The sequence below is a fragment of the Aspergillus luchuensis genome, chromosome 7 (genome assembly GCF_016861625.1).
Source record: "Aspergillus luchuensis IFO 4308 DNA, chromosome 7, nearly complete sequence".
Classification (NCBI taxonomy): domain Eukaryota; kingdom Fungi; phylum Ascomycota; class Eurotiomycetes; order Eurotiales; family Aspergillaceae; genus Aspergillus; species Aspergillus luchuensis.
This window is the reverse complement of record NC_054855.1, coordinates 2,078,946-2,097,826: the sequence shown is the minus strand read 5'-3', so window position 1 is coordinate 2,097,826 and position 18,881 is coordinate 2,078,946. Positions and strand designations below refer to the sequence as shown.

At 50.5% G+C, this 18,881-nt stretch overlaps 5 protein-coding genes across 5 annotated transcripts; 2 read left to right on the top strand and 3 right to left on the bottom strand.

The window, feature by feature from the left end:
* Positions 1 to 2,181: 2,181 nt before the first annotated feature.
* On the bottom strand, positions 2,182 to 5,099 carry AKAW2_70725S (putative beta-N-acetylglucosaminidase; the record flags this gene model as incomplete). The annotated part of the gene is made up of 3 exons (XM_041683338.1): positions 2,182 to 2,295; positions 2,360 to 4,872; positions 4,985 to 5,099. The coding sequence occupies 3 exons, from the start codon at positions 5,097 to 5,099 to the stop codon at positions 2,182 to 2,184; spliced, it is 2,742 nt and encodes a 913-aa protein (XP_041547609.1).
* Positions 5,100 to 7,734: 2,635 nt separating this feature from the next.
* GNPDA1 (putative glucosamine-6-phosphate deaminase) lies at positions 7,735 to 9,022 on the top strand (the record flags this gene model as incomplete). The annotated part of the gene is made up of 3 exons (XM_041683337.1): positions 7,735 to 7,858; positions 7,965 to 8,113; positions 8,168 to 9,022. 3 exons carry the CDS (start codon positions 7,735 to 7,737, stop codon positions 9,020 to 9,022), a joined length of 1,128 nt encoding a protein of 375 aa, XP_041547608.1.
* Positions 9,023 to 9,586: 564 nt separating this feature from the next.
* On the bottom strand, positions 9,587 to 11,172 carry AKAW2_70723S (betaine-aldehyde dehydrogenase; the record flags this gene model as incomplete). The annotated part of the gene is made up of 2 exons (XM_041683336.1): positions 9,587 to 10,601; positions 10,691 to 11,172. 2 exons carry the CDS (start codon positions 11,170 to 11,172, stop codon positions 9,587 to 9,589), a joined length of 1,497 nt encoding a protein of 498 aa, XP_041547607.1.
* Positions 11,173 to 12,523: 1,351 nt separating this feature from the next.
* AKAW2_70722A (GMC family oxidoreductase) lies at positions 12,524 to 14,502 on the top strand (the record flags this gene model as incomplete). The annotated part of the gene is made up of 2 exons (XM_041683335.1): positions 12,524 to 13,037; positions 13,121 to 14,502. The coding sequence occupies 2 exons, from the start codon at positions 12,524 to 12,526 to the stop codon at positions 14,500 to 14,502; spliced, it is 1,896 nt and encodes a 631-aa protein (XP_041547606.1).
* An 822-nt stretch (positions 14,503 to 15,324) lies between these two features.
* On the bottom strand, positions 15,325 to 16,681 carry AKAW2_70721S (N-acetylglucosamine-6-phosphate deacetylase; the record flags this gene model as incomplete). Its single annotated transcript, XM_041683334.1, has 2 exons — positions 15,325 to 16,224; positions 16,307 to 16,681. The coding sequence occupies 2 exons, from the start codon at positions 16,679 to 16,681 to the stop codon at positions 15,325 to 15,327; spliced, it is 1,275 nt and encodes a 424-aa protein (XP_041547605.1).
* Positions 16,682 to 18,881: the final 2,200 nt, after the last annotated feature.

Sequence of the window (18,881 nt, the reverse complement as noted above, 5' to 3'; positions counted from 1 at the left end):
TACTTGCTTACGGTACAACCTTCTTCCTTCCCTCCACATAGAAGAGGCAAATCACCGATGGGAAGCAATAGTAAGTACTTACTAGGAGCAAGTGTGTGACAGGCTGACAGGATCACAAGCCAGTCCTTGTGGGACCAAGTCCAAAGTCAAAAACACCTGCAGCCTTTCTCGCAGTTTTCTTTCGTCGAGGACCCTCCTCAGGCCGTGCTTGGCACCAGCCTTACACCTGCCAGTGGAAAATCCGTATCTAGATACACAGTATAACCCCATCTCATGGTTTAGAGTCTAGACTTTGTGCCTTTTTGGTTTGGGCAAAATCTCACACATCGCGTGCTGATCATCTGTCCGATTTTAGCACGACACGAAGACGGGATCGCAGCCAGTGCAATGTGAATCTATGGGGGGGCGGGGAGGGTGTGGCTGCCCCAGTCACATGTTCGTTTCTGTTCAGTCTCTTGCCGACACACTACGGATATGGAGGGGGGTGGGGATGGTTGTTTTTTTGGAAAAGAGGCAAAAGCAGGTTCCTTTGACCCTATCCTGCTTAGAGCATCCGTCCCTGACCACTGCACTTCTACATTCTCAGGGGTGAGATCCTGGATCCAAGGCTGATTTACCCAATCTGACCCCGAGAATGGCACCATGTCGTCATTTTAAGTTCCCTGGTTGGGTGGTGTGGATCACACTCTGTCTGCATCTTCTAACATCGGTCTGCTAGGTTCAGGTCTATGTAGGACCGGGAATATATCATTGCAGTTTATTTGATTATTTTAATTAGTTATTTTTCTTTGGGTAGAAGAGTAAGAAAAAAAAAAAAGGAAAAAGAAAAAAGGTCGTAGGTGAAAACGGAAAATCCACACCAAAACACCGGAATCGAATGTACGAATCGAGGATAATTGAATCTAACAGTAAATATAGTAATGGGGGATACGGAGTACTAGAATACAAAGTAGGAATAAAGATTAAAAGAAAAAGGACATTCCAAGTGGCCACCGCAACCGGACGGACCGCCAACCCGCGGGGTGGGACTGCAGTTTAGTCCAAGCCGATTCGATCCTCTCGCCTTTCCTTCTCCACGCGTGGGGCTTAAAGCTAACTAAGTACTACTTACTCCGTACAGAAGACAACTTACCGGAACAGACTTAACTAACTAGAAACTCTTCCTACAAAGTAGATAGAGGCTTCTACTGTGGTGGAGCAAGAAAGAAGATATACTGGTAGAGTGCAAAGACTGCATTGGGGAGGCTACTACTTAGTAAGATTGAGCTAGTAACTACCTTGAGAACCACCCAATCCACGAGGACGGATTTTCTCCTGTTGTTGGCCGGACCCAGTTTGTCCCCGACGTCCGAAAGCAGCAGCAGGGATTCATCGGTACCTTCGCCTCTGTTGCCCCTCCGCCCCTTTTCGTTTATCACTTTCTACTGGTCTTGACAATCCCTCAAACCCATCGGGAGGATCTCGGAGGTGGAGTTCCTACCGCAAATCCTGATGTTCCGCGGCGTTTTCCCTCATAAGTGACGGCTTTGACTTGCTCAATCAATCTTACAGACTAACAGTTACAGATACTAATAATTCTCGTTGCGTGGATTCTAAACCGCCTCCCTTGACAGTCTAGATCTCGAAAGAGGGGCTGTAGCAACCGCATTCGGGACATGGTGCGTTTGAACGTTTTCAATATCCATCAGCCAACGCTTCGCAAACATCCTCCGGCCCAGCAGCGCTCCACTCCGAATTTAATTTCCGCACCGGCGCTATCGCGTGAATCATCTAAGCGGCGATCGGCATTTTCGCGCAAAGTATGTCTCCTCTGTACCTGCTTGTGACTGCGGCCAATGCGTTCACCCCCAAGTACAAATTGCCCTCCAATGTCAGTCATCGCTTACACCTACGTGGTCAGTCCTGGAGTCACATTCGGCTGATCGGCTCGATGGAACCAGCTAAGGAGGTATCTTAGAACAGATATGAAGAGGAAAGGCGTGGAACTCCCCCAACAACAAAAGAGCTCGCGAAACAGGGCAAGAGAACACATGTCACAAAGAAAAAAGATGCAATATATGGTGGATATCGTATGTACGATGCCGAGAAGCCTTCAGAAATCATACATATGGCAGCAGGCAACCAAGCAAATGAGTATCGAGACTAAGTGAGAATTCGGTAGGTTCACAAGAGGAAAAGCGGTCAAGATCCAGACACCATGGTCCATGTCGCTGCATCGCAATTGACCTCTTCGAAGCTGTGCAGAGTGCTAAAACCCAGTCCTGACAGGCAGTCAAAATTACCATCGATATCAACCTAGAATCAGCATGTTAATACGATGGATCTTGTTGAACACCAACCAAACGGTATAGTAACTCACACTGTCCATGATCACCGCCTCGGCGCCTTGTTTGCGAATCTGCTTGATGCCTAGCAAGACCAGCCCCTGCATGACTGTGGCGTACTCGCCAACTGAAGGAGAAATGACTGGAGATGAGATACCCCCTGCCGGGACTTGGGTAGACTTCAACGCGGGCATATGTTCCGCCAAGGTCGCCCGTCCGGTATATATGACTACGCTTCCCAGGATAGCCCCATCGCCAGGCCGTGTAGCCCGAATGATGCCACAATGTGGAGCCCCTCCTAGAGCTACCCTGTAGATGTCTATCACACCTTGCCTGGAGTTCGTCTTGATATGGTCAAGGATGGAATCCGCGTAATCCCAGCCATGAACGAGGTCATAGGTCACGTCTGCATTTTGAAGGCCAAAGACCAGCCCGTCGGGTGGCGTCCAAGTGGTCAGGTTGCGGAGCACCACGCTGCAAACGGGCCGCGAGAGCGCCGTGTTCCAGCCCAGGTTTGCAAACCATTGCCGCAGCCTTTTACGCTCTACTGGATTCGCTGATGGGATGCCAAGATAGATCCCTGGAAGTCGTGATCCGAGCTGGAACCTTTTCACGCCTTTTCGCTGGAGAAGTGTTCGAATGGCGCGGCTGTGGAGTGAATTTCCTATCGACAACTTTCGTCGCGCAGGATGGACGATCAAAGATCCAATAACACCAGTCCCCGTGGAGCGAAAGAAGTACGTAGAACAAAAGCCGTACAATGCTTGGGTGCTGCTGTTTCGAACGACGAAATGCGCTTCGTCAATCTCCTCCCGGCGAAGCAGGAAGCTGCTCGACGTTACTCCCAATAATTCGGAACGTTGTCCCTGGGCACAATCTCCTCTGACCGCATCCAAAAGAGAATCTAAAGAGCGTGCATCTCTCTCCTCATTCCAAGTTTCTACCAGCCAGTGTTGTCTTGCTTGGTGCAGCTTCTGACTGCGGCTTATAGAACCAGGCAATGAGCCAACGGGGTTCAACTCCCCATAGAGTACTTTGACCAGGGCCTCCAACGCGGTTTCCGTGAAATCGTAAGTGCAAATATAGGTTCCAATAGATGGATCCATGGCGAAGTCGTATGGAGAACTGGCAGCGACAACAATGAGAGGCTTCTCGCGAGCTTCACCAGATGGGGTAAATTGTGATCTACAGATCATGGAGACGTGTTTAGTAAATCCATGCTGGTATAAATTTCTGTTAGCGTCTGCAGTGACAACGATCACTGCATTGGCCCGGTCAATGAGATTTTCATGGATCGGACGCACGCCGTTAGCCGTGTAGGATGTGTGCAAGACACGGCCACTCCTTTGCCGCGAAAGGGACCTTCCAAGCTCCTTGAAGACGCTTTCGCCGCTTAGCACGGAAGCCGTCCGGTCCCATGATATAGGATCGAGCGACATATTTGAGTGCTCACTCACGGAGCGGGATACGGCTGAAGCAGGCAGCGGCTTCACTAATGGCGTGAGCAAAAGCAGCTCTTCGTTTGAATCCAGAATGTTGGAAAGGGGAAGGAGGTTCTTTTTATCCCGCACAACTGAAATAGAGCTATTGTATGCCCTGGTGGAGAGGCTTGTATGAGACGGTTGCATCTGCGTAAGCGAAGGAATGCCGGGAGGATTGAGGGCCCGCTCCCAGGAGGTGCATTTGGCTTTGAGGTTGAGAACCCTGCGTAAAGATTGCTCTATGCGTGCCCGCCCGATAATACCGTTCTCCACGCCGAGTTTCAGGCCATTGATAGCCTCTTGCTGCACCGGGAACGACCTGCAGAGGAGTATAATATCACAGCCTGCATTCTTGGCCATCACCGTTCCTCCGCCAACACCAATGTTGTGGGTGAGGGCCTCCATTTCCAGACACTCCGAAACGACAACGCCTTCGAATTTTAAGTCCTTCCGTAGCAGATCATCGACGACTTGCTCACTCAGACAGGCATGCATAACGTTGACTCCGGCGGAGGACATTGAAACGCCCCCAACCATCATGGAGTCCAGCCCCTGGACAATAGCGTTGCGGAAAGGCACCAAAGCGGTGAGGCTGAGCTGTTCCAGGGACTCCGTGATGATTGGGACATCAGTCTGAGACCCGAGAAATTCCAAGTTACCATATGACGGAAAATGCTTGCCACAGGTGACCAAACCTGCTTTCTGGTAGCCCTTCATGAACTCCACACCGTATTGCGACACCTCTTGCGGATCGTCACCGGTGGTGCGGACGCCTAGAGGCTGGGTCCGTACGTTTGTGAGTACGTCTAGAACTGGGCCGAGGATCCAGTTGACCCCGACAGCCTTAAGCTCCTGTGCAGTGGCCGTTGCGACTTCGTGGGCCAAAGTTTTCGAACCTGTAGCGGCGATCCCCATGGCGCTAGGATACTGTCGGATGTATATCTCGTCATACAGACTATTCACGCCTCCGTTCTCTTGATCGAGAGCGATGAGTAGTGGCACCGGATGGCCAGCATCCCGGGCAATTGTCTGGAGTTCCAGGACCAGTCGCGTTGCATCCTCGGCAGCTAGACGTGGATCAGCATCTGAGTTATGAAAAAAGGTAAGAGACACGACTGCAAGGCATCTACTATCCATCGGGGAAAGGTAAGTGATGAAAAGGGTGAGGTGCGAAGATACATTTTAGATTCTTGGCAGTGAGTAGGACCGAGCCCAGATGGTAGTCTTTGATCAATGAGCGGATCTGAGGGCTAACAGACGTTCCGTCGAAGCCCATCATAAATAGCTGGCCCATCTGCCTGCCGAGGGACGATGTGACAGCCTAACCGTCAGCCATGATCAATGGAAAAGAAATGCAACGATGAGACGGAAGGTTGGGGGGTTCCGAAGGGATCAAAGTTGAGAGGGAGGCGGTATAAGGAAAAAGATTAGATTATGGATGGGATGCATGGCAGGAATGAGCCGACGAAACAGACGAGTACAGAAAGTAATGTGCAACAGATGGTTAAGTAAGTAATGGTGGTCACTTGGGGGGTGTATCAGATGGATCAATGACAGAAGAGACAGAAAGGGATCGAATAATAGAAATTAGATCGAAAAAAGGGTATGCCAAGGCTAGTACACTCCTACCTGTCTAGATCCTCCCAGCCAGGCGGCAACATGTCCTCTCTGGGGGCCATGAGAGCCCGGCGTGGGAAGGAATGTTGCGGGTGCAATGGCAGAGAAAGGCAATCAATCTTGTTTCGGAATGATGGACGGGGTAAGGTGGTAGCAGCAGTAGCAGCAGCAAAAGTAATAGAGTAGTAATAGTAGTATGGACAGTAGTATGATAGTAGTAGGACTGATAAGGGGTAAAAAAGGCACTGTAGGTATGGAACCGAAACGCAACCACTTGAATCGGACGGAATCGAGGGAGTCCCAGTCAATAAGGTAGTCGGTTGCAAACGTCAAAGAAATGTGGGCGGACAGGACAGGCGCGCCGGCACCGGCAGTTGATACCAAGCTACCTCTTGCTTTAGCTCGCAAGCTTCATGGATCAGATAAAGCCCGGGCGGATCGGAGAGGGAATCAGATGATGAGTGGCCAGTTGAGCCAGCCTCCGTCCAGTCCAATTTCCCAGGATGGATGGGAGGTCCTGACTAACAGGCTAGTACTTACTTACTACCTGTCAGTCAGTCAGTCAGTCAGTCTGTCTGTCTGTCTGACTGAACTGACAACGGGTGTGAAGGAAGCCAACAACTCCAAGGGAATGGAGGTTAAGTTTCTAGAAGTCAGGGTATATGGCCTTGTAGACCGAGCTCTAAAGCCTAGAAGAGATCTTTTGGGGGGAGATAGATCATAGATGGATGATGCCTATCCTATTCTTGTTCATCTAGTAGTAGTAGATAGAATGATAGTCGAATCAACATGGATGGCATCCTTCCTCCCTGCACCGGTCTTCGGTATTGGCACATCCAGCCCCCCATGTGCTGGAAGAATAATGTTCCGCTGTATAATCTTGTCTAAAGCGCTCACGTGGTGTACCAGAGATACATTCTCATTACGATACCGAAACAGTGACAGATGAAAATTATTTCCAGTCTGATACATACCGTACGTAGTCTCTCGGACGGGTATTTTTGTACCATACCTTACCAACTGGTCACAGCGTAGGGAACCTGGAGGGTTGCATGGGTCTGTGACACACAGGGCTTGTTTCCCCGGTTTGCCGCGATGGCCGAATGCAACGGCAACGCCCGCCAACAGTCTTTGAACCAATTGAATGGAACGGAAGCACTGGGACGCTGCCCCGTCAGGTTAGGCGCCCCCTCTCTTCAACTCTTTATCAGTGTTATCATCCAACATGATAGTAACTAGTAGTCACTAGTAGATATGCCACACCACGGTCACCTGCCTCGGGGATGTCCTCCTTGGCAAGCTTCTTTGAGCATCTACTCAAGCCGATTCGCCCCATGCCACCCCCTTCTGCAACATCACGTTGCTGCTGCTGATGATACCATTCGGTGACAATCGCCTTTCTCATTTCATTTTTTTTTTTTTTTTTTTTTTTTACCTCCCTGTCTCTCGGCTAACCCATTCAGGTTCTTTTGCAGCTGCCTTGATGCTAATGCAGTACTCTGATTGGCAGCCTCATAGGAGTCATAGTAAGTAAGTACTACTAATGACATATCGATAAAATGAGATAAAATGATGAAATTACCAGTACTGGAAAGTGCTGCGTCATCGGACAGCTACTTGCCTACTAACCTGATACCTGGGAATATACACTGGGTGAACAATTTTCGGCCTACGCAATTTCATGAGTAAAGACAAACCCTTTCCCTCACTCCAAACGTACTCTTTGGGTGTATCATAGCGGCGAGGTCGTCGTCATCACCTACCTTTATGGTGATCTCGGCGTTGACTCGATGTAGATCTCACTTTGAAAGTCTACTAGTACTACTAGTAGGAGTAGTACCCGACTATGACACGGTCTGAGGGAAGGTCCAGCAAGTCCATGTATCATTCTGTCACACTCCACATGGTCGATCGATCCAGACCTACCGGATAGAATGGGAACTTGTACTGTAACAGAGCCATGGTTGGGATGGAGTTGCCGGTCTAACAATCATTATTAACCTCCCAACGGTACCCTGCCTCATTCTTCTTCTTCTTCTTCTTTTCCTCTTTGCATCTCTCAGAAAATATCCAATCCCCTCCAACCACTTCTCTACCACCTCTCCCCTTCAGTCCTCCTTCTCCTTGTTCTCATCTTCTTACCTTTGACCTTCTTCATCCTCATTCATATTTTCTCATCACACATCTATTACTCATTTTACATTTCATTTCTTTGTCCTCGCTTTTGTGACACCCCTCATTGTTATCGCCCCTCCATCCTTATCAGTGACGTAGTAGTATTCCCGTCCTCCTTCGGATTTCTTCCATCATGTATGACATCCGTCCCTGATAAGCGGCTTTTCTACATTGATTCAAAACTAATGTCCTTCTTTAGGAGAGTAATTATTAGGGAGACTAGCCTTGAAGCTTCAGAATACATTGCAGATTACATCATCAGTATGTCGTCCAGAGACCCATCGTGTTTTCATCGTATTCGTCATTCTTCTACAGAACATTTAATTTCTCTGCTATATCCGTCCACTTGCTAATAGTGTTGTTCTAGGTCGCATAAAGTCATTCAAGCCCAGTGAAGACCGCCCCTTTGTGCTGGGGCTCCCGACTGGTAGTAGCCCTGAGATAATCTATAAGACTCTGGTGCGCCGGCACAGGGACGGTGATATCTCGTTCAAAAATGTCGTAACTTTCAATATGGTAAGACTTCGGAGCCCTTATTTGAGCAGGGTTTAATTTGCTAAACTAAACTAGGACGAATATGTTGGACTGCCTCGTGACCATCCGGAGTCCTACCACAGCTTTATGTACAAACACTTCTTCTCCCACGTGGATATTCCGCCCCAGAACATCAATATCCTCGACGGCAACGCACCCGATCTCGCGGCTGAGTGTTCGTCCTTTGAGGCGCGAATTGCTCGCTATGGCGGTATTGAGCTCTTCCTGGGTGGTGTGGGTCCAGACGGGCATATCGCTTTCAACGAACCAGGCTCCTCTTTGAGCAGTCGTACTCGTGTCAAAACCCTGGCATATGACACAATCTTGGCTAACTCGCGGTTCTTTGGCAATGACTTGGATTTGGTGCCGCGGAGGTCACTTACCGTGGGTATTCAGACTATCATGGATGCTCGCGAAGTTGTCATCGTGGCTACCGGTGCTCACAAGGCTCTTGCTGTGGAGAAAGGCCTGGAAGGCGGCATCAACCATATGTGGACACTCTCAGCGCTGCAGCTACACCCATATGCGCTGATTGTCTGCGACCGAGATGCAACTCTGGAGCTGAAGGTTAAGACTGTCCGCTATTTTGAATCAATCGAACAATCCGGGACGGATGCACGTACTCAGGGTCCGCCTCTTGTGTACAGACCCAGGACATACGTTCCTGCCCCAGTGGGTGTCGGAAAACTCCAACCGTCGCACATCCCTCCTCAGAAAGCACCCAAGGACCTCCGAATCAACACAGAACTCAACGCATCGGTAGAAGATGAGGAACTCACACCGGACAGCATGTCTTCACGTATGGTTGACTCGGCGATTGGAGGGCTAGATTCGACTCTGAAGGGAGACATGTTCTTTGATCACATGGGATCACGGGTTGCATCGCATTGAAGGGGGGGAAAGGTCGTGAGAGATTCTACTCCGAGGGCAGTATTCGACCGACTTCGGAATGTTGGTAGATGGTGGCCAGGGGTGGATAAGATTGAATCGTAGATTGCGCGAGAGTCATTTGCTTGGGACTCATTTTGTTTATTCTTTCGGTTGGCATCCATTTCGCGAAATTGATAGCTAGACGTGCTGTCTCTTTGCGGTCATGCATTGGGAAATTCCTGTTTGTGCCCGGAAAGATACTAGATGGATTTACATGGCGTTTCAATTGCTGAACGAACATAGATTGGCCGAGACTGTACAAAAAAGACGAATGAATGACATGTTATATATACATCGGTATGTTGTCTGATCGTTAGGGGTATCGTCCCGTTACAATGTGGGGGTTACGAAAAGATACTAGTCAGTAAGTGATACTGGTACTACTAGTATGCGGATACAACCAGCACACTGACTATTCGCATAGTAACATTCCCAGCTCTGTTCGATAGATATATGTACTTCTTATTCATCTTTTCCTATAGACATCCAGACATATATATAGACGGGTCATTAAACATACTTCATTTACAGTTTAGCAAAGACGGTGGCGACGGAGCCGTTCATGTCCACCAGGGTGCTCTTGTTCCTCACCCAGGCCTCGATGCCGCGACGACCGTTTTCAACACCCACACCGCTGTTCTTCCAGCCTCCGACAGCCATCTCGGCCGGACTCTCGCCCCAGCTGTTGATCCAGGTGATACCAGCCTGCAGTTGATCGATGACACGGTGGGCCAGGTTAAGGTCCTTGGTGAAGACACCCGCAGCCAGGCCCAGCTCGGTGGTGTTTGCACGCTTCACCGCCTCCTCGACAGTCTCGTAGGAGAGAATAGACATGACAGGACCAAAAATCTCCTCCTTGACGATGCGCATGTCATCCGTGCAGTCAGTAAAGACAGTGGGTCGGACCCAGTATCCGCTCTCCAAGTCCTTGGGGACTTGCGGCTTGCCCAACCCACCATACAGAAGGGTGGCCTTGTCCGTCTCGATTCCGTGACGGATGTAGGAGGCCACCTTCTCCATGTGGACGCCTGAGCTCAGGGGCCCCATGTTGGTGGCCTCATCAAACAGAGGTCCGGGGCGGATGTACTGCATCTTCTCCAGGAGGCGCTTTTCGAAAGCAGCCTTCATGCTCGAGGGAACAAAAACGCGAGTGCCGTTGGTACAGACCTGGCCAGTGCTATAAAAGTTGGCCATCATCGCACCATCCACGGCATTATCCAATTCGGCGTCAGGAAGAACAATGAGGGGGCTCTTGCCTCCAAGCTCCATGGTCACGTATTTCATGTTGCCGGCAGCAGAACCAGCGACTTTCATTCCGGTGGACACCTGGCCTGTGAAAGAAACCTTGGCAATCGTGGGGTGAGCACTCAGGTAGGCGCCCACGTCGCCTGCACCATACACAACGTTGAAGACACCTGCGGGAAGACCAGCTTCCGTGTAGATCTGGGCCAACGTCTGAGCGTGGAGCGGGGTGAATTCACTCGGTTTGTAGACCATAGTGTTTCCAGCAGCCAAGCATGGAGCGGATTTCCACAGCGCACTGTATATGGTTTGTCAGAATCCCATTGAACACTCGAAAGCCTGATTGGAAAAGGGTCCTATCAAGATTCAGAAGGAAGTTGTTCTTACATTTGGATAGGGTAATTCCATGCGCCGATACCCGCGCAGACACCCAATGGGGCCTTCTTCGTGTATACCCAAGCATCTTCCCTCAACTGGGTGGTCTCGCCATTCAGACCACCGCCACCAACCAGGTTCGCATAGTACTCCAGGACATCGGCACCAGTGACCACATCCACGGTACTCGTCTCCGTGTAAGCCTTTCCGGAATCGAGAGTTTCAACACGAGCAATCTCATCATTGCGCTCACGCAGAAGGGCAGCGGCTTTCTGGAGGATGCGGGCACGAGCGATAGCAGGAGTTTGAGACCAGGAAGGGAATGCCCGGTCGGCAGCGGCGATGGCCGAGTCTACATCGGCATGAGCGGCGACTTGAATATCGGCCAGTGGGGTAGCGTTGGAAGGGTTGATGGTTTGGAAAGTCTTGCCGGAAGTGGCGGGCTGGACCTTGCCATCATAGTAGAGTTGGCGTGTAGGGAACGGGAGGGACATGGTTGGAAGGGTGAGCGAGAGATGATAGAGAGAGGAGGAGGAAAGAGAGTCGATGAAGTGGACTGTAGAACCACTGAATGGAAAAGCACGGGGAGTCAAAAAGGTTCAGAGGGGATAGAGATAGATATGATCAAAGTGAGGGGAGGGGGGAAAAAAAGAGATGTTTTCAAAAAGTATTAGAAAGTAAGAGAAGCATTAATGTACAGATCAGGTACCTCGGCGAAGCGCCTAAGCCGAAAACAGTACTTCGTGACTACACCGCCAACCCGATGATTTGCTGGAATGTCCGATGATGTAATCCGGCAGGCGGCGATCCTTTTTCTTTTCTTTTTCCATTTTACTTTTATTTATCATTATTTTCCCACCTCGGCTTTATCTTCTTGATTTTACTTGGTCGATTTGGGGAGAGAAATACTACTTGTCTAAACTACAGAAGTCTGGCAAATCTCTTGGATTGATAAGAGGACCTCTTCCATAGTAGGTCGCCGGGATGGGTTTCTGTTGTATGAGAATCCAGGTAGGAGATCTATTAGATACTTACTGGCAGGTGATATAAGTTGAGTACTCAGTAAGCTATGGCTCAATGCGGTATCTGTATACAGGCCCAGCCTGTTTCTCTCCCTTTCCCTCTCCCTCTCTCCCTATCGCTTCTTTCCTCCCCTCAACTTGTTCCAACTTTCGCACCAAAGCAGGCAATCTGATCCCGGGATTCGCCTCGGCCCTGCATCTCCGATGGAAATAACCGTTGGTTAGCGCCCAACTAGTAGGCGGGATCGTGGCGTGTCCTAGTGTTTGGATCTCGTGTGGAGTGCCCGCCCGGTTACCATCCACGACGGGCAGACTTCGGAACTTCACCGTGGCAACTTGCTGTTCCGCTGATTCTGCGGTCCAACCTCTTATTCCCCCATACCCAGATGTATACTACTCTATACTAAGACGTAGTACGAGACCGGGTCATCTGATGAACACCTGGCTAAATCTTGGGGAAGATTGAGTAACAATCCGGGGGATTAGTAGATCACGTAACAGTTTTGGCATGCCAAAGCGCTTACGCATCCCGAAACTGACCAAAGATAAAAACTTTTGGTTAAGAACTTTGTTCCGCCTTTGCCGTAAGTCTTGGCTTTGACTAATAGACCCACCAAATCTCTGGTCCACCACTCAGAAGCCAAGATTGATTGAGAAAAAGATGCGGTGGAGTAAAAGGTGTGGGTCCTGTTTCTCTCCGGAATGGGTTTAGAAGACGACCCACCCGGCAGAAAAGGGAAAGAATGGTGAGAAAATCGAGTGAGAAAGGAACAAGACGAGGCCAAACAGCATAAGGAATACAGAAAGATAGGGAAGAGAATGGATGAATGGATGGATTGGATGGCCTGACGGTTCAGCCTCAGAAACCACCGCATCTCTTGCTTGTCCTGCAAAATTTAAAATCCCCAATTTCATCTTTCCCAACTTCTCTTTCCCTCTTTTTCTCTACTTCTTTTTCCTCTCTCCATCGCTCTTCTTCTCCTCATCCTTATCTCTTATCTTTCTTCCCCTCTTCTCCCATAATCTCCTCTCTTTTTCTGATCTCCCCTGCATAAAAGTAATTTACATCCCCTTATCTTCATCTTCCAAAATGGCCACCACCAACGAATTCCCCGCTAGCGATGTCAACAGCTACGACTATGTCATCGTCGGAGGTGGCACAGCTGGCTGTGTCATCGCCAGTCGTCTGGCTGAATACCTGCCCAACAAGCGCATCCTCATCATCGAGGGTGGCCCCAGCGACTTCATGGATGATCGCGTGCTCAAGCTGAAGGAGTGGCTCAACCTGCTTGGCGGCGAGTTGGACTACGACTACCCCACCGTTGAACAGCCCATGGGTATGTTGTGAAAAACCCTCCCCTTGCATCCGAACAACCATCAATCGCAGATCATCCTTCTCATGCCCTATTCTACTTTACAGGTAACAGCCACATCCGTCACTCCCGCGCGAAGGTTCTGGGCGGTTGCTCCAGCCACAACACACTGATCTCTTTCCGTCCCTTCGAATACGACTGCAAGAGATGGGAGCAGGCCGGCTGCACTGGCTGGTCTTTCGAGACCTTCACTCGCGTTCTGGACAACCTGCGCAACACCGTTCAGCCCGTCCACAACCGCCACCGCAACCAGCTGTGCAAGGACTGGGTTCAGGCTTGCTCATCCGCCATGAACATCCCCGTTATCGAAGACTTCAACAAGGAGATCCGCTCCAAGGGTGAACTGACCGAGGGTGTTGGTTTCTTCTCCGTCTCTTACAACCCCGATGACGGTCGTCGCAGCAGCGCCAGTGTCGCTTATATCCACCCCATCCTTCGTGGCGAGGAGAAGCGTCCTAACCTGACTATCCTCACCAATGCCTGGGTTTCCCGCGTCAATGTTGACGGAGACTCTGTGACCGGTGTTGATGTGACCCTGCAGTCGGGCGCCAAGCACACCCTGCGCGCCAAGAAGGAGACCATCCTGTGCGCTGGTGCCGTTGACACCCCCCGCCTTATGATGCTGTCTGGCCTGGGACCTCGCGAACAGCTGTCTGGCCTGGGAATTCCCGTTGTGAAGGATATCCCCGGTGTGGGTGAGAACCTCCTCGACCATCCCGAGAGTATCATCATCTGGGAGCTCAACCGCCCCGTTCCCCCCAACCAGACCACCATGGACTCTGACGCTGGTATCTTCCTGCGTCGTGAGCTTCCCAACGCCAATGGCTTCGACGGCCGTGCTGCCGACATCATGATGCACTGCTACCAGATCCCCTTCTGCTTGAACACCGAGCGTCTGGGTTACGACACTCCGGTCGATGCCTTCTGCATGACCCCCAACATCCCTCGTCCTCGCTCCCGCGGTCGTATCTACCTGACCTCGGCCGACCCCAGCGTCAAGCCGGCCCTGGACTTCCGTTACTTCACTGACCCCGAGGGCTATGATGCCGCTACCATCGTGGCTGGTCTCAAGGCGGCTCGTGAGGTTGCCAAGCAGTCGCCCTTCAAGGATTGGATCAAGCGTGAGGTTGCCCCCGGCCCCAACGTGCAGACCGACGAGGAGCTCTCCGAGTATGGTCGTCGTGTTGCCCACACCGTCTACCACCCCGCTGGTACTACCAAGATGGGTAACTTGACTCGCGACCCCATGGCCGTCGTCGACCCCAAGCTGAAGGTCCGTGGCCTGAAGAACGTTCGTATCGCCGATGCCGGTGTCTTCCCTGAGATGCCCACTATCAACCCCATGTTGACTGTGTTGGCCATTGGCGAGCGTGCTGCGGAGCTCATCGCCGAAGAGGCCGGATGGAAGCGCGAGCAGCCCCGTCTGTAAGCGCATGGCGATTTCATCCAAACCGAAAAATTAAAAGGAAAATAGAACTAAAGTGCAGGGAGTTGATTATGGAACGGCGCATGCATGACCCAAGCGATTGAGATCTTTTCTTTGCATGTGTAGTCTCCAAGTGAGGGCGTTAGCTTCGATCGACAGATGCATGCATATGCGATGGAGTCGGCTTGCCTTACATGATTTATGATTGATGATTTTAAAGCGAAGAAGAATCACCAGGTCAGGGGAAGGTTCATGGATATACAGTTATCTGTCCTTTGTTTGAAATCCTGGCTTGTCTTTTTGGATGTTTTGGTTGCTGTTGCAGTACCAATATCCTATGTACAGTGTGATCTGGGTTGTCATTCATCCCAAGTCACGATCTGCTTGTATTATATAGCGCTGGCATGTTGCGCAGGAAGCACCAGACATATCGAAATGAATAGAAATAGAGTTTATTTCAAAAAATATGCCTAGTACACCAATGTAGAAACAAAATAGATCTTCATAAAGGAACCGAAGTGGCCTGTATCTATCATTGACATTCTATTTACTATCCATGTGGGAGGTCTACTTTATCCCGGTTGTTGTAATGACCCAAGTACAAAAAGAAAGGTAATGAACAGAGCACACGGGAGCCCACTCCATGCAAGTCTCTAAACCGACGCGAGCCAAGAAGGAACGAGCAGCATAATCCAAACCAAAACTCCCAAGCCTGCTAGAGAGATCGAAATTCGAGCATAACGCATGAATGAGTAACAACCAAACAATTTCTGCAGCGCATAACTCGTTCAGACAGCGTGTGCGCAAGTCAAAAGGCACTGCATCTTATTTGCCGGTATCATAGATCTTGACTCCGCGCTTCCAGACTTGTCTCACAGTCAAGGTGGGGCCCGAGAAGGGGTCCTCCTCATCATCCAGCACAAGCAAGTCCGCATCCGCGCCACTCTCCAGGGACCCCTTGACGCCCTGTAAACCCAGAAGGCGTGCGGGGGTGGCGGAAGCTGCGTTGAGCGCCTCGGCCGTGGAGGCGCCTGACCAGCGACGGAAATTGTTGACGCACTCAATGAGGGTGGCTGAGCTGCCGGCGATTTTGTCCGAGCCTTCGAGGGTCAGCCGGGCGCCGTTCTTGATGATGCGCTCGCCATTGGTCCAGTCGTAGATACCGTCGGGGAGACCGCATAGCTTCATGGCGTCAGTGACGAGGATGAGGCCTTCGGGGTGGGCGTTGTAGGCAATGCGGATTGAGGTGGGATGCAGGTGAATGCCGTCGGCGATGACGCCGTAGAATGGTCGCGGGCATTCATTCTGCCCTAGGAGGCCGAAGATACCGGGGTTCCGGTGGTAGAAGGGGCGCATTGCGTTGAAAAGATGCGTGATCATGGTGGCGCCTTGCTGGGTGGCGGTGAGGGCTTGCTCGTACGTTGCGTCCGAGTGGCCAATGGAGTAGATGATATCCTCTGATGTGAGGGAGGGAATGTTCGGCAGCATGTCTCCAACCTCAGGAGCTGCTGTGATCATGCGCACTGATTTGAATGGGCCGGTGAGGTTGTCTTTGCCATAGCAAGCGATGACATCTTCGAAGCATGTTGCTGCACGAAGAACTTCTGTCTTATGCACGCCATTACGACCAGGGCTGATGAATGGACCTTCGACATGAGCGCCTAGCGACTCCGCGCCATCTTTGGCGCGATGGCTCTTTCCAGATGCCCCTAGCGATGGAAGTACCTGCGTTCAAGAATGAGCCTCTTTTGCCGCTTATTTTCGGTTTACTGGTATTCCGGAGGTGTGGGGGGTAATTGAGACATACCTGCCAGTAGACTTCGGGGGTAGAACTGACTACCGTCGGGAGGTATGAAGTCACTCCCGTCCTGGCAAGACCTTTGTTAACGGCCCGCAGACCTTCATCGTATAGTTCTTTTGAGGCCTGGGGCACGGAGAAGTCGAAGCCCTGAGCACCATTCAACTGTACATCGATAAGGCCGGGAGCCAAGATGCGGCCGCCTAGGTCGATGACCACATCGGGGGAGAGATGTAATCCATAGAAGGCTTCCTGATCCTTGAGAATCTTCCCAGAGATTGAATCAATCCATACGTCTTGCTCGACGAGGTCAAGTCCCTTGACGATACGGCAGTTGGTGAACTTGGTGATGCGGGGCAGGGAGGTGGATGTTTTGCCAGGCATGTTGGGTATACTTCAAGCCGCGCCGCGCTCACAACCAGACTTTGGGGAGTCAGTCGATGATGTGAGGGGAGGGGAGAATAGACTGACGGATGGGACGGATGGATGGGCTGTCCGAACTACTAAGAGGAGATAGGGGATGAGACGGGACGAGGGGAAGAGGAAATTGTTGCGGGGTAGGAGGGAAATTGGTAGGACATTATGAATGAATGAGAAGACGTGGAGGGAATACTACAAAGTACATGGTGACATTGAACCAGGAACTTGGATGGGGCAAAGGCAGGGGCAGGCAACGTGGACAACAAGCTCGATCGCCATGATGATTGTACGGTTGGCCTCGGGCAAAACGGCTTGGGGTAATTGACGTTGCCATTCCCATGGTTTTTGGGGGGGCGTGATGGGGCCGGAATGTGACGTCGATGTGTAGAGAGATGAATATGGATCGGACAGGAAGTAGTAAAGGCGTAAGATTAGAGGCGGACGACGAGGTGACATTTTTCCCCGGGATCCGTCCATGGTTGGCAGTAAGGAGTTACTCCGGAGTGGGCTCTTGAGGGAGATAGCCGATGGAGCAAGTGACTATAGACTTGATGAACTAGTCTATTTAGACGAGGAAGCAGTCCAAACGAAGCGAATTGATTTGGGGAGAACTACACAATTTGATAGGCAAAATTACTGGAGTATGTATGTGGTGAGGTCATGTTGCATAGTTTTGGGCTCCCTATCTCGTCTGTCTCGTCATAATCAATACCGACACGAACAAACCCCCGTATCTTACAGAGTGGCTGGTGAAACCATACAAACCGTACAAACAATACGGCAATACGGGGAGATACTAAACAACGTCTGAATTGATACATATCCACGTGACTCAGGGCCCTTGCCTTTTTCGGACACTTTGAATAGCAGACCCCAAACAGGAAGGAAAAGTGTTGGTTGCTGTTTGTCTGCATGCATTCATTCATTCTTTCCCATTTTCATTTCCATTCTCGGACCTTTCAAGCTTCTCTTTCTTCTAGTAAACCCTCCTATTTACTCTCTCTCACTCTCACTCTCTCTTCTCCAATTCCCTAGAATTCTTTCACTTCCACCTCTCTCTTTCTTGCCTATTTCCCTAGCTATCCTTTCACATCCTCCCGCTCCTTGTGGTTAATTTGTTTTTTCTTTATTTTTTTTCCTTCCTCCTTCTTTTCAGTTTTCACTGTGCTTCTTCTTATCCAATGGGTCACTGGGTTCGGTTACTGGGTCCGGTCCGACTCCACTGGGCGGGGGAGACCCAAGAAAACTCTCATCGGTAGCGAAAGCCACCAGCGCAGGTTTAGCGGAGCGGGAGAGAAAAAAGAGGGTCGAAGAGAGGAGGGATTTGGGTTCTTGGATGCTACCTCACGACGACCGTACCAGCAAATAAGCCGAATCGTCTCCCCGCATTCGGCTAAGCTTCGAAGGAGCGATGTCACCGTTGCCTTTGCAGCTCCGCCGGGTGAATCAGGATGGCTCCATGGCCAGATTAACCACCTTGAGGCTGACTCCGCTGACTCTGGGTTTGTTTGGTTGCAGCAACTCGCCTGCTCCATCGGCCTTGCCCGCGCGCTCTCCGTCTCTCTCTTTCGTTCTTCACCACCAACCCTATTAACTATGGATCCGATGACGGATGAGTTAAACCGGATTATCGATCCTATCCAACTGACATCCAGTCGATGGATTATCAGTGAGAAAGGTCCGTCTGTCCTCTTCAATTCTTCTTTCTTTCTTTCCTTCTTTCTTTTTTTCCTGCACAACAGTTCCTCTTCTCCCTAGCTTGTTCTGTGCTATCACTGCGATTACTTTGCTCCATTCACATCTTACTATACTACTACTACTACTATATCTCCAATCCAACCCCTGGAGATAAGCCTCCCCTCCCGTGATAACACGCGACTGGTCTTGGGGTCTCGACCATTGGCCTCGTGGTTGTCATTTGGCAAACTTGCATCGGAGGTGCATTGCTAGTCTGATTAATTTCCTTGTCGGATCTTCGATCGGCTACTACTTGACATTCAAAACATCCAGTGTCTCTTTTCATTGTTATTCCCTTGGCCATTGATTGGGTCAATATTTTTCTGTTACCTCCGCCCTTAATTTTTTGAGTTGCATCTCCGCATTTTCTATTTCTCTTACTCATCTTCCCCCCCCCTTAGTTTTCTATCTCGGTTTGACTTTTGGG